Source organism: Sceloporus occidentalis, unplaced genomic scaffold (genome assembly GCF_023333645.1).
Source record: "Sceloporus occidentalis isolate IW3139 unplaced genomic scaffold, rSceOcc1.0.p SCAF_41, whole genome shotgun sequence".
Classification (NCBI taxonomy): domain Eukaryota; kingdom Metazoa; phylum Chordata; class Lepidosauria; order Squamata; family Phrynosomatidae; genus Sceloporus; species Sceloporus occidentalis.
Window position 1 is genome coordinate 6,109,021 of NW_028317021.1, and position 14,395 is coordinate 6,123,415.

Genomic DNA, 14,395 nt, shown 5'->3' on the forward strand with positions numbered 1-14,395 from the left:
CACTCATGATGTTGCTTTTGAAATGTAACATGACACCCTCATATCCCCTGTCTAGTATTTCACTGTAGGTAATGTTGCTTTTCACTCATTATAGGTAACTAGGGCCCCATACAGACAGGACTGGAGTGCAGCTTCCATATTCTTAGAACGCATGATCATTTAAGCAACATACCTCCAAAGTGACCTGAAGCAGTTTTATTTTGGCCTGCCTGTATGGGGCCTAAGTGATTTATAAGGTCATTTCTGCCAAGCTATTAAAGTCTCAGAAACTAACCATGGCAACCATTAATGTAAAAAAACCAACAACCTGTAAACCATTTACTGCAAAATGAAACAGGTGAGCCCCTCATTCCCTTGGAATACCTGTGATACATGAAGTAGCATGAGTTCTCTTTCCCATAATTTCTCTCTTGCTTGCTTGCATACCACACCAGTCTGACTGACAAAGGGGTCAATGAGGCTGACTCACAAGCCCACTCGCGTTCCTAAGGAGGACTGTTTCAAACACACACACACATAAGCAACACAGAATTACCACTGTATGACTTTTTATGAATCTGTCCCATCACCAACTCTTTCCAAATTCTTTTGCCACTCTTTTCGGCTTCAAGTGCTCATCCATTTCCATCCCACCCCCCAATATTTAAAGCACTATACCTAATATCAGCAGCCTGAACTTGACATTTTGAGCTCCTGTATTCAGTAGATGCTCAATCTGAGGAACAGAAGAATAGGTAAACTTCATGAAAACTGGAAACCATCTCCAACAGACACCAGCTGGTAGAAAATAATGCAGATACCTTGCTGAAGCCAAAAGGGAGGGGGGTCTGGTGAGTGGATAAGAAAGAAATATGCAACTTGATTTCTATGATTAAAGAAAAGGATATAAATGTACTGAACAACCAAACAGTTAAGTACACCTAACCTTACCTGCCTCATATATGCATGAGACAGAAGACAATGGTGTATAGTTTGTTTGTGTTATTTACAAGTATTATACAAACCTGTCTCCTGAAACTTTGCTGGTCATAGCTAAGTTAAGGCTTCCTTTAATACCTACGCTAATAAAAAAAGAAGGGGAAAAAACCCACAACTTAGTATAATATTTAAGTACAAAATATTTTTAAGCTTGATTTTCTAACAACAGATTATCTGTTGCTTACTCAAACGCTTACATATGCAAAAATAGTTACCAAAAATTCTTGTTTATTAAACCACTGCACACAAGCATGGAGAAGTATGTACAGGAAGTTCAAATGTATGACAATGTTACCAAAGGAAAAAAATAAGCAGAAGTGGCACTAAAAAGACTGACCCACATAAATTACTTATAAAACTTTCAAAAAGGTAGACACAAATGCCAAATATTCCCTGATTATTCCCATTTGATTGCCACATTTTTCTCTTTTCTTTTCTTTAAAGGGAAGGGAAAGCAATTTAAAAAGTCAAGAGCCTTTTAAAATCCGCCAACAGTGAACTTATCTACAGGATGATCAGGTTGAAAGCACAGGGTTCGTGTTCACAGCAAGACCTCCATTTGCTGCTGCTGTAATTCACAAAAACAAAACAGATCCAGAAAAATCAACTTCTATCTGGAGAACATTTTGAGAGGATATAATAAAGGAGGATGAACCCATTCAAGTAGTTCTTATATTGGTGGAAATGTTTGTCTCGATGCAGTCAGCTGCTCCTGAAGTCAAGTGGAAGCCCTGTACACCGGACTTTGAAAAATAAAACCACACATTCTGAGGAAGAACAAAGCAACCATTTTCTACATGTCTGTTCTTAAAAGTTTTTTTTAAAAAAGATGTAACCAAGTACAAAGTGGTTACAAAGTGTAACCAAGCCAATTTATAGCTGGGGTTCTTTTGGGTAAAACTGTGCTGAAGGAGCATGGCAATTAAAGGGAAGGCTTCTTATTCTTCTGCTGGTTCCTGGGGGAGTTTTTTAGCACACTTCTTATTCGGAGATAAACCCCAGTAGACTCAGCCATGTTATCAAATTCAAAAGGTGTTATCCCTGCAGCAAACTTGCTCATGTCAGGGATAGGGCTAGCCATTTTAGAGGCCACATCAGCACTGGGAACAAGAGTAGTGTCATCATTGCCTTTCTCATGGTTTACTTCCCTCACTGAAGTAGAAGGCCAGTTCTTAGCTGTGCTTTCAGAATCCATACAATCAGATCCTTCCTCTTCTGTTAAATCAACCAATTCATCAGCTGAAATCTGCTTATTGTCATGCTCTTCTGTTAAATCAATCAATTTTTCAGTGACTGTCTCCTTATTCTCAGACTCTTCTGCTTTGGTTATCCGTCCCATGTTGTCTGAAAGTCTGGGTTCTGACATTTCCACATTCTTGCATGTTATTTCTTCCAAAAGAACATCTGACTCAACCCTAGATGGTGATGATGCCACTGAGTTCCCTGTTAAAGGAGTCCCTCCAGGGATGTCGGAGTCACTGTTGGCACTATCTGCCTGCTCCAGGGCTGCCCAAATGAGGCGCTGCTGCTCCTCAAGCTCTTCCAGCGTCAAGGTGTCTTCATCCATAGCAGAGCCCTCTGTTCTCAGTGGAGCAGAATCATTGGAAGTAGTCAAAGGAGAAGGATCACGCGGAAGTGATGTACACATAGGAGGCTGCGGAGGAGTAAAGTTAGGTGGAGTACACGGAGGGGTACCTCGTGGCAGCGGGGGAGGAGTTGCATTCAGCGGTGACCCAGGAGGCAAGGGAGGTTGGAACTGGAAGCCATCATAACTGGGAGAATTCTGCAGAATTTCTAAGTCTGAAATTAAGAAGAAGACCACCTTTTACTAGTAGTCCTGCTTTAATTCCTACTTAGGCCTGTTTCTTTTCAACCCTCTCCTCAAGTCTTTTTATTAGAGGAGGTTTTCAATGGCTAGCATCAAGCTGTTAATTACATAAGAAGGAATGACATTTTAAAAGGCTTAGAGAGAGTGAAAAACAGAGAATACCTAAAAAAAAATTTTTTTACAAGTGATGTATCTTGAGGATCTGTTCATAGATAGCTGGGATTCAAGGTAGTACCTACCTTGAATCCCAGTTTTGGAGAAAAGGAGGGATATAAATAAAGATGAGGATAACAATAATGTTAATACAAGAAAGTATACCTGAATCCATCTCCATATCAGCTGATGATACTTCAGCACTGTTTCCTTTCGGTCTTTTTGGAGGATGAGAGCTCTGGTGAGAAGAAAGTCTTTTATTGCTGGACTTTGGGCCAACCTGAAGATGCATCAGAAAGAAATGAAGAGCATTCAGCACTGCTATGATACAAGCATGGACTTACATGTTTTGCAATATTTGAGAAGATAAGGGAGGGAGAAATATTTCAGTTAAAGGGAAAAGGCACCATGCAGAGCCTTTACTCGCATATTTAATATAGTCACCGAACGATACGTAGAAAGATAGTGGGCAAAGATATCCTTCTGCTGAGATGGCTGAAGGGGCACAGAACCAAACATCCTCCATTCCTGCAGCAAAAGAAACACAGGGCTATTATGAAAAGTAAATATGCAAGGGCAGAGTAACTGAGAAAGGGGGGGAAAGAACTGTAGTCAAGTGTATTATTTTAATACATTTATCTCCCACATTTATCTTGTGTTGATTTCACAAGTCAGCTCACACAAAATGAGGAAACTATATAGAAAAACAAATTCAAAGAAAACATTAAAATTAAGAAGGATATTAAAAGAACAGGTGCTAAAAGACCAAGCCAGTAAAATCTTCATTAAAAAGCAGTGGGATAAATGTCTCCAGAAAACTAATGAGGCGGTCATGTGCACCATAAGCATGAGGGACTTCTAAAAAGCTGGAGGCCACTGTTAAAGATATTCTGTCCCTTGTGTTTGCCAATCTGATCTTTCTTAATGGCAGACCAGAGAGCAGGATCTTCAAGGCTGACCTCAAAGTCCAGGCAGGGGCACATAAGTGCAGGTAATCCTTCAAAATAATCTTCAAAAGGAAAACCAGAAAGTTAATGCATGAAAGAACCATGTATGTCACCCTGAGTCCCTTGGAGGATATCGAGAATCAAACACTGTTACTTACATCTGTTACTCCACTTGGAGTGGACATATTAAAACCAGGATAATTTATCAGCTTGGTGATGTCGTAAGTGACACATCGATTTTGTTGGTAATGTTCCTCCTCCTCTGTTTCATTTCCAGGTGATGCTGTATCAAGGCATCAAAATATTACTGATTATCATTGACAATACATGACTTGGAAAAAGTTATCAGTACTGTATTACATGTGTAACTTCCAGTTAGGTCAGTTACCAGGTCCCAGAATGCACTAACTATTTGATCCTTTTATATGGGTCTGTGAAATGGATCAACCGTTGCCTTAAGTATCACTTGGATGCATTCAGAACTGGTAACCTGAACACTATCTAAAAGGGCTGTACAACACAAGTACCCAAGCTCTTCCTGAGAGTTAATCAGTCATTAGCTAAAGAACATCTCATGTTTGACAACGTTACAAATTTGTGCTTTTAACATTTGTATGTTCTATGTGACTTTATATGGTTGCACCACTATTGTAATTCTTGTGAAAACAGTCAAACAAATTAACTGTGCATCTGAATCTGAAACTGCTGCTTGCAATAAACCTATGCAGTGGTCTGCTTCTAACACACCAGACTGCAGTTGAAATTTGTACAATTTTAATGAATTGTAAAATTACTAAGAGAAATTGGGATGGGGGGAACCCAACTGTTATTAACTCTACTGTAACAAGAAACCACGGAAATGGAACTTTTTAAAGAAGGCTACCAACTAACACTTCTCATTCCGTAGGTTGGAGAACACTAACGGTTTTACAAACAAGGTAAGACCTTCCTCTGCACTCCTTTTACCTTTTCCATCATACAATGTTAGTCCAGATTTTTCCATTTCTGCCTCTTTGAGCCAACCTGGGGGATACCCCAGCTGCCGCATGCGATAGATGAAAGGAGGAAGAGTCTTGTCAGTGACACCCAGGGCATCCTGAAGTTCCTCACTGGAAGAAGAGGGGGAAATAAATCTTGGTAGAAACATGAAGGAGCTGAACATTGTGATTTGACTCATTTATAATGAGCTGCTAAGTTTTGAGAAACACACAGATTGATGCGAAGTCAAAGGCTTTCATGCCCAGAATCCATAGCCCGAAGACCCCACAAAAAACACAGAGAGATGTTTGTCTGCTGATGGGAAATGTATGTCTTATTGACATTATATAAACTATGGCACTGTAGATTAGTGTCCATTTTGAATGCATTTTCTTTTTATCATAAGTGTGATATTTTTGTGACAAAGGTGGACAGCTGCATTATCCTAGGCCCGGAACAGACTGGCCAAATGAAGCAGCTTTTGGCCACTTTGGAGATGTGGCGTTCAAACGACACACACCTCCTATGCAGCCATAAGCTGTGCCAAAGCCATCCTCCGATCCTTTGGACCAGAGTAAAAAGGAGCCAGGATAATCCATCTCCTGGTGGCATGGGTTGGGCCCTGAGTCTGTGACCTGCTTTGGGAGCAGGCTATGTAGTCAGCGGGGTCCTGACCTGCTTGGGGCTGGAGTGGACTTGGGCTACTCTTTCATACCTATCTACTCTGGCCCCAAATCCTATAACATTTGTATTAATAATTAAAAAAAAGATTTTCCAACATGTATTGCAGAATGTATTACGGACAGGGCATGACAAAACCATGCTGACTTTGGGAAATGTGTATACAGCAGGAGTTTTATGCTCTCTTGAATACTAAAGCTCTTTCAGAATCGGTTGCTTCATTTAATAAAGGAACAAGTTGCGGTTTCTGCTCCTATTTAGGTAAGAAAGGATTACCTAATTATGCCTGGTTTGAACCTTCCAAACCTTTCTTCAATTTCATCTGCATGGTACCGCTGCTGGAAGTTTTGGTTGCTCGCTTCCCCACAAGCATCCAAAAACTGTTTTCTTTTTTCATTTATACGGGCAGCATTTCGTGGCTAAAACAGTTGAAGAAAAAAATTCAGCACAGCAAGTTACCAGTGCCACTAGTGCTAAGGCTGTTAACAGACTGCATTCTGCTCCTTTTACAAAGTAGTACAGTGGACCCTTCTTATACTCTGGGGTTTGGTTCCGAGATCCCCCGTGTATAAAAAAATCCGTGGATGCTCAAGTCCCATTAAATATAATGACATAGCAAAATGGTGTCCCTTATAAAAAATGGAAAATCAAGGTTTCATATTTGAAATGTATACTTTTTTGGAACATTTTCAAACCATGGAATGCTTGAATCCGTGTATAAAAAATCCATGTATAAGAAGGGCCATCTGTACTATGCCATTTTTACAGAAAAAGTGAATATATTTTATGTTTGTATAAACCCAATAGCTAACTATAGTAGATCAACTGAAACTATAAGATTTACTATTCATTCTACAGAGGGATTTTAGTAACAAATACATCATCTCTTTACTTGGAAGGGTGTTTTTGTTATTTGTAATCAAATCGACTCCAATTTATAGCGTGAATGTGAATGAGAAACCTTCACAAGCTCTGGTCATCAATTGCCTCATTCAGGTCTTGTAAACTCAGGGCAATCACGACTTCTTTGACTGACTCAATTCATCTGTAATGTGCTCTCCCTCTTTTCCTACTGCCTTCTGTTTTACCAGACTTTATCATCTTGAAGGTAGCAACACTAAAGCCCTCCAAATAAACCCACTGTGTACAACATTTGACCATCACCCTGGAGGCAGAACATGAATGACGGATCTTTACCTGTGGACAATCTTTCATTTGGTGGTCTTCCGAGCCACAATTGAAGCAGTGTGGTTTTGGCCTGCTTTATAAAAGTAACAACTTTAATAATACAGTCAACACCAGCTTAACCACAGTGCAATGGTATCTTACATTGGGGCAGAAATTGCACAGCACGTTGGATGATATTGAACTGCACATCCCAGCAGCCCTAGCCAGCAAACCCAATGCTGAGCAATGCTCGAAGATGCAGTCCAACAACATCTTGAGGACGACATAACTCCCATTCCTTTCTTACATTTACAGCGCCCTTTGAAAAATCTGTCTGTATAACTAAAATTCTAAACCAACAATCAGCTGTGACAGAGTACTTAACTTTTAGCACTGCTAATAGCTATGAAAGCATGACATTTAAAAACTATGTACTTTAAGAATGTCATGTCATGGTAACAGACAGATAAAGCAGCGTACACTAGCAATCTAAAGACCGGAAACAAAAATGCCCCCTCTGATTTAAACTTGCATTCAACATTCAGTAAGAAATGCCAATAATGAAACAGCAGAACTCATATAAAAATTCATAAAAATCCAAGCAAACTGGCAGGAGCAGGAAGGATTATTAGGAAAACCAGGCTAAACCAACACAACAGTAATAAAACTAAAAATGTGGCTGAATACCAGAGAATAAACTGCTTCCCATGCAGGACTACCAACTTGATTTGGTTTCCCTTCAAATTGGAACAGCTGAAAACAGCAGCCAGGTTTAGACATGTTGGCCAAACCACGGTTGACTGTATAATAGCTCTGCCTCCCTCTCTCATGCCTTCTCTCAAACCATAGCTTTCACAGACTACAGCCCACTTATTCCACTCCATGCATCTGAAGAAGTGGGCTGCAGTACATGACAGTTTATCTAGAAGTAAGTCTTCAAGGTGCCACAAGTTTTCTCTTTTTACAAAGAACAGCAGGAATTTTCTCAAGAGCTCTGAGCAAGAACAGTGTAACTAGGGGTGAAATTACACTGCAAAATAATGCAGTCTGACATCATTTTAAGGGTTGTGGCGCCATCCTGTGGAATCCAGGGATTTATCATTTTACATGGTCTTTAACCTTGTTGGTGCCTCACAAACCTAAAAATCCCAGGATTCTATAGGCTGGAGCCATGACTGTCAAAGTGGTGTCAAACTATATTACTTTTACAGTGTAGGGGCATTCCTGGGTCTAAACAGAGCTTTTAGGACTCACAAATTCAAGAATCTACAGACAACATGGCAAGTGGATGTGCTGCATCGGGGAGTTAAGCAAAGTTCCAAGTTCTGTGGTTAAAAGACCTACTTTACCTGGGTTTTCAAGTACTGAGAGGGATTTTGATCACTTCTCATCCATATCACAAAACACTTGAAAATGGACAAGCTATGTTCCTTGGTGGAAGTTGCAGCCTGAAAGCCCTTGGACACCAGGATTTTTTGTGTCATTCTTCTGAGTCCTGGCCACTCTTTTTGTAATCCCATTATGTACAATTAAAATGTTAATTTTACATCAGTAATCTAACTGGCAGCCTTACTTCATTCCAAGTCACATCTAAGGAGCTATCCAACATCTAACTACCCAAAATAAATTTCAGATTTTAACCAGAAATCATCATAGATTCAGACAAATACAAACCTTTTAGGCTTCACTTGTATCTCTTGTCCATCTAGAGAAAGAATCTGGGTGAAAACTTGCTGGTATCTTAGATTTCAATAAGGAATTGCTATTGTATGAAGCAGAATGGATTATTTTGTTCCTGTGTGTGCACATTACATAGTAATTTTTTGCTTTAAAAAAGTAGTAACAGAATCATTGTTGCTAACATGACAGTGAGATTCTGCTTGAAAGAGTGGTTCCGTCAGTGTTGGAAACTTGCCCTCTCTTTCAAGTAGAGTCTAGCCCACTTATATTTCTTTTTCCAGAAATGCAACAGAAGCAGCCCATCTACCAGAGATTAATTCTTCACTAAACAGATGTGCCTTGAAACATTGGACCCCAGACTTATATAGTTAACATTCTCAAAAAATACAGATTGACTCACTCAGTCTCTTTTACTACTGATTGCATTAAATAGCCATGTTAGCAAGAAAAGGGAATGACATTGAACTAAATAGGATACTTGGGTGTTTCCCATCCGTCTGTCAGCTGAGGATTCTCATTTAATATAGGCTGCCCCAGTTTATCAAGACAAAAATTGGTAAAATAGAGAACATTTCCTATAACCTGCAGAAAGAGTCAGAAATGTCAGTGTTTTTTATCAGACTGAAAGGCAACATTTTTTTTAAATGTACTTAAATATTTCACTAAACTCTATTCTGACATAATTAAGTACATTATATTAGTACATTAAAATAACGGTTTAAGGCTTCACAAATGGGACCTTATATCTTGCACTTCCATTTCTGTATGCCCAGTCAAATAATATGGGGCATGACCTTCAAAATGTCACACTGTTAATAAAACTAATAAATGGCAATAAGGATTATGTGGCTATTTTCTAATTGTGTGCTAGTGCCAGGGTAGGAAAATAGGAAATACAGGATTCAGATACATACTTTGCAAACCAGAGAAGTAACTTACGCTAAATGCTTCCTTGATTTTTTTGGACACATTTGCACTTGTCACTTTAGGATCCTCTTCCAACACAAAACTAGAAGGCTAATAAAAATTTCAAAACAAACAAACAAACACATAGTTTATAAAAGGTTATGGTTATTGTCATCAAATAGTGAAGTATATAATTCCACACATTCTCCCTTGTAACCTCTTATGCTTTGAACTTAGTCCTGGAACACAAACATCAAGGTGGGAAACTGTGGGCCCTCCAGAAATTATTGCACTCCAACTTTTCCCGTTCCTAACTTTGGCCATGCTAAGGGGGACTGAAGGGAGATGGAGTCCAATAACGTCTAGCCTACAGATTTCCAATCCTTGACTAACATTCCCTCTTTCATCTTCAGTAGAAACATCAGTATATGTAGCCTCTGAGCATATGCCATTACAAACATGATACTGCACACTCCTTCCCCAGATATGTGAACTGAGAAACACATTTATATACAAAAGCTCCAGACAGGCATTGGACAGTATATGGCTCTCTGGAAAAGGGACACAGCTTACTAGGAGATCATGCCTTTTGGATGTAGGAGATATGGGCATCGCTAGTGGAAAATGCATTGTGTAGCAGAGCTGGGAAATAACCTACTTCAGGCAGCAAAGAGCCACTGTGAGAGCGGCTGACCCAGGGGAACCAGTGGTCTGACACAGTATAAGGCCCTTCATCTGTTCATATGGATCCATCCCTGGCTTCAATTGGTTTTATCCAACTTAAATGTGTTTTAAAGACACATTTAACTTTTGACTACTGTTTCACTGAACAGAAAGTAATTCTTTTGAGGCACTGTCAATAGGACAAGGTACACATTGCAATGTGTTGTTTTTTGGGGGGACGGGGACAGATCAGTCCACATAAACAGAAACATGTTACTTCTAAAAAGGAAAGCATGACACATCCTTCATCAACAACAAAGGCCACCAGAGCTGGTTTATCACAATAGCAACAATACATACCCAGACAAAAAGTGAAATATGTTGAAGTTATTCAATTAATATATAAATACCTGCGGTTTAAGATTGAAGTAGGTCTTGTCAGATTCAGCTTTCTGTTGTTCCTCATATTTTTGAACTAAACTAGATACAAAATCCTCTATTTCTTGATGATATTGCCTACACAAGAAAGTATCAGAATAGGTAACAGATAAAACGGCCCTGACTGTTTTAAAATTCTGCACGGTGATAAAGCATGTCTCTACGTTCCCCTAGCTGTGGATCAGGGATGGGGGGGGGGGGACAGTATGTAGATCAAGAATCCAGGAACAAAGGCACAGAGGCATTTTCCCCATGCAGGGCTAGGGTAATATTACCAAAAGTCAAGTCGCTTTCATGTGACACACAACTTACTTTTTCTGACAGTTTGTAACCAAGACACTTCAAGAAATTAAGGGACGTTTAGGGCAAGGTTTTCTTTAAACATCCCAAGACTTTACCCTTTTTAGGCCAGCCCAAAGGGTACCTAAATTGGGTATGCCTTCTCTCCTTGACTCTCACCCATGTGTTGAAAGAACGTCACCCATATGGGCTTCACTAAAAATTGTAATTGGTAAGACTCCCCCTTTAGATATCATACAGTAGAGTTTTGGGGTTGAAGCTCCACCAGTTGAAGCTTTGCACTGTAGCATGTACACACCTGAGCCAAATATTCTGAACAGAGAACTTAAACCAATACAAGAATCATACTTACTTGGATACACCATTGTTCATAAATAAAATCTGTAACAAAGGTCCATCAACTTTAGCATCATCCACAGTAAGTCCGCTAAAAAAGGAAGCATAAAGCTATCTTTACGGTAGGAATTAGTTTAGTCAACCCTCCAAACGTCTCTGATACGGTTTGGGAGCTTTATGCCCACTTTATCCATCATGGCAACACAGTTCAGCATGCTAAGGACAGCTAACTAAGTTAAAATGTATTGTTCTGATTAAACATACCCCAAGAGACAATTTAATAACTGTGGCAAAAAAATTAACTATTGTGAACATTTGATCTCCTACAGTCCAGAGATTCCACAGAATATACAATAAGCTTCACTATTACAAAGAGGCTCCTATGTCCCAGAATGCAACATGTCAAACCACCTTTTGAATAACTATGGAAAAAAATCTGCAAATATCAACTTTATTACATTTATAACATAGCAGACCGCTTGTGAAAAGCAAAGGAGCCTTTACTTGTGCTTAAAGTAAGTAGCCTTGTGGCCTATAGAGGATTACAGATGACTGAGCCATTTATACATACCTTGGTCGGGTCAGTATGTTCAGCTTTCTTCGGAGATCATGATGTTCATTATTTCGTTAAGAAATTTAAAGTCACAGGATCGTTTCAGAACAACAAAACTGGGATCATTACTACAGCCCCTGAACTGAACAATTGGGAACAATTATAAATGAATGCAAGGTGTAGAACCTAGAGCAAACCTGTGGGATGTGATCCCTTTGGGGACTGAACAACCCTTTCATAGGGGTCGCCAAAGACCATCAGAAAACACATATTTCTGACGGTCTTAGGAACCAAACCATCAGTTTGGGGTCCCCACAACATGAGGAACTGTATTAAAAGTTCACAGCATTAGGAAGGTTGAGAACCACTGACCTAGAGTCTACTTCTTAGGTAGGAATAAACTGCTTTCTGCATTTCTTACCACTGCCTACTTTCTCTAGGGTTCCCTGGGTTTGCAACAGTCTAACATCTGGAGGGCTACATGATTTCTAGAAGCAAACATGATCCAGCCCTGAAAGGGTAACATAGGCCCCATACAGACAGGCCAAAATAAAGCTGCTTCGGGGCACTTTGGAGGTATGCTGTTTTAAAGATGCATGCGTCCTAAGAGGCCGGAAGCTGCGCCAATGCTGCGCCCCAATCCTTAGGACTAATCATGGCTTTGGTGCGGCGTCCAGACTCTTAGGACGCATGCATCATCAAAACAGCATACCTCCAAAGTGACCCAAAGCAGCTTTATTTTGGCCCGTCTGTATGGGGCCATAGCTCCAAAACACCCTGCAGAAATCATCCAGTTTGAGACCGCTTGAACTGCCCTGGCTCAATGCTAGCGAATCCTTGGACCTGCAGTTTTGTGAGAGATTTCGCCTTCTGTGTCATTGAACTCTGGTGCCACCATAAACTACAATTCCCAGGATTCCTCAGCCCTGATCCAGGGCAGTTCAAATGGTCTCAAACTGGATGGTTTCTGCTGGGTGTTTTTGGACCTTACCTGACCTGGTCGTCTTTGCTTACCTGTGCATACTGTTCATTTTGAATCAAAGCACACTTCAAACATATCGACCTGCGCTTGCCTTTTGTGGCGGAGGAAGGATTCCGGTTTCTTTCCAGGCAGCTCTGGGGTTACCAACTTTCCTGTTCAAGAAGGGATGCCCCGAGACAAATCCACTCCCTTCACTGACTTCTACCTCTATTTGTTCTTTTTGCTGCGATGAATAAAAATACAAGTCTATGTAAGGTTAGCATTCTCTCGGGACAAAACAAGATGGGCTACGTTAAAAGAGTCGCCCGCCCTTCCCTCCCGCATTTCAGTTTCATTTCACTTCATTGACCGCTTTGGGTCAGCTTTATAAAATATATTTCCTTCTTTTCATAGCAATCTCTTTTAATATCATAGTAACTGAATCCCTTTTGGATGCCCCCCTGTTCACAACATGAAAAGAACCTCAGCTGCCGCCACAAACTACACTTCCCAGAATGCCCTAGCCCGGCGCCACGGCCGTTAAAGCGGTGTCAAACCGCGTTCTTTTGCCATGCGGACGCAGCCTCAGGAGGCAGAAAAGCGACTGAAGGCGGGCTTTCCCCCTCAGAGGAGCCCTTCCCCGCCAGGATATTCTCGGCCTGGAGCGCCCTCACAGTCTCCTCGCAGCCCCTCAGCCTCTCGCGGAGCTCCTCCGTCTCGTCGAAGCGAGTGTGGCGCGGCTCCTGGGCCGAGGCCGGCGTCGCCTCCTCGGCGTCCAGCTGCTCGAAGAGTTCGTGGTCGCCGAAGTCCACCTCGCCCGCCATTTTCCCCCTCAGCGAACGGGTCCCGCAGCCGTCTGGAAGGGCGGAAAGGAGCACAGCGCTTGGCTCCAGCTCTGAGAGGAAAGAAACTCGGCTCCGTTCTCCCCTCGAGCCGAGCGACCACAACTCCCAGCGTGCAACGCGGCGAGCGCGGCTTAGACGCCCAGCGGCGGAGGGGCCTTTCAAAGCTGGGGGCTGTAGTTCAAGTGGGGTGCCGCAATGCATGCCGGGACGGGGAGGCATTTCCGCCCAATGACCAGTCGGGGGTGGAGCCGCTCCAATGGGGGCGTGGCTTCCGTTTCCGCCTCCGAAGGGCGTTGTTCCCCTCTTCCCGGGCCTGCGTCGTCTTGCGCCTTCTTTTTCCTGAAGGCGAAGCTAGCCGAGGGGGGTTTGGACTTCAACTCCCAGGAGCCCTGTCCCCTTTGGCCGAGGATGAGGGATGCTGGGAGCTGAAGTCCAACAACGTCCCAGCATCAAAGCACCACTGACTGAAGCAGTTCACACAAGCTTTGAAGGAATTGTTCTAAGGACAGGCTGGGATGTTGTACCATTTTAAAAAATGGATAACACCTTTACATATATATATATATATATATCGTTTTTACCTTTTTAAAATGTGTTTTATTCTTTTAATGACTGTTTTAATATTGTAATCATTTAGTTCCTTTATAATGTCCTTTTTTTCTATGTTTTTAATTGTCCTGGTTGTTTTTTTTATGCTGTGAAGCCACTCAGAGTCCCAGTTTTGGGGAAAGAGCGGGATACAAATAAATATAATGATAATAATAATAAAGCAGGGATGAGATTCACCTCCAACTCAAAAGAGCCATCAACCCCAAGATAACCAATGCTGAGGCCCACAGCCCAATCCCATCCTCCTTTATCCTTCAATAGGTTTGGGAGGGAAGGAGCCAAACACCCATTTTCACCTCTAGTAGGAAAACCTAGTTGTTTCCTCCATACTTAGAGATCCCACAGACTGACATGGCTATAGCTTTGAATTCC

The 14,395-nt window shown here is 41.3% G+C and overlaps 1 protein-coding gene across 2 annotated transcripts; it reads right to left on the reverse strand.

Moving 5' to 3' along the window:
• Window positions 1-1,189: 1,189 nt before the first annotated feature.
• On the reverse strand, window positions 1,190-13,512 carry ZCCHC8 (zinc finger CCHC-type containing 8). 2 transcript variants are annotated; one of them, XM_089489789.1, is made up of 14 exons: window positions 13,220-13,512; window positions 11,627-11,667; window positions 11,072-11,146; window positions 10,392-10,497; window positions 9,352-9,429; window positions 8,891-8,994; window positions 8,407-8,472; window positions 6,763-6,823; window positions 5,842-5,984; window positions 4,873-5,015; window positions 4,065-4,189; window positions 3,404-3,487; window positions 3,125-3,239; window positions 1,190-2,778 (listed from the first exon to the last, which is right to left on the reverse strand). In XM_089489789.1, the coding sequence occupies exons 1-14, from the start codon at window positions 13,391-13,393 to the stop codon at window positions 1,901-1,903; spliced, it is 2,193 nt and encodes a 730-aa protein (XP_089345915.1). In that variant the 5' UTR covers window positions 13,394-13,512; the 3' UTR covers window positions 1,190-1,900. The 2 variants fall into 2 exon arrangements, with proteins under 2 accessions (XP_089345915.1, XP_089345914.1); XM_089489788.1 differs by having other exon boundaries at window positions 6,763-6,826; window positions 13,220-13,511.
• Between the last annotated feature and the right edge of the window lie 883 nt (window positions 13,513-14,395).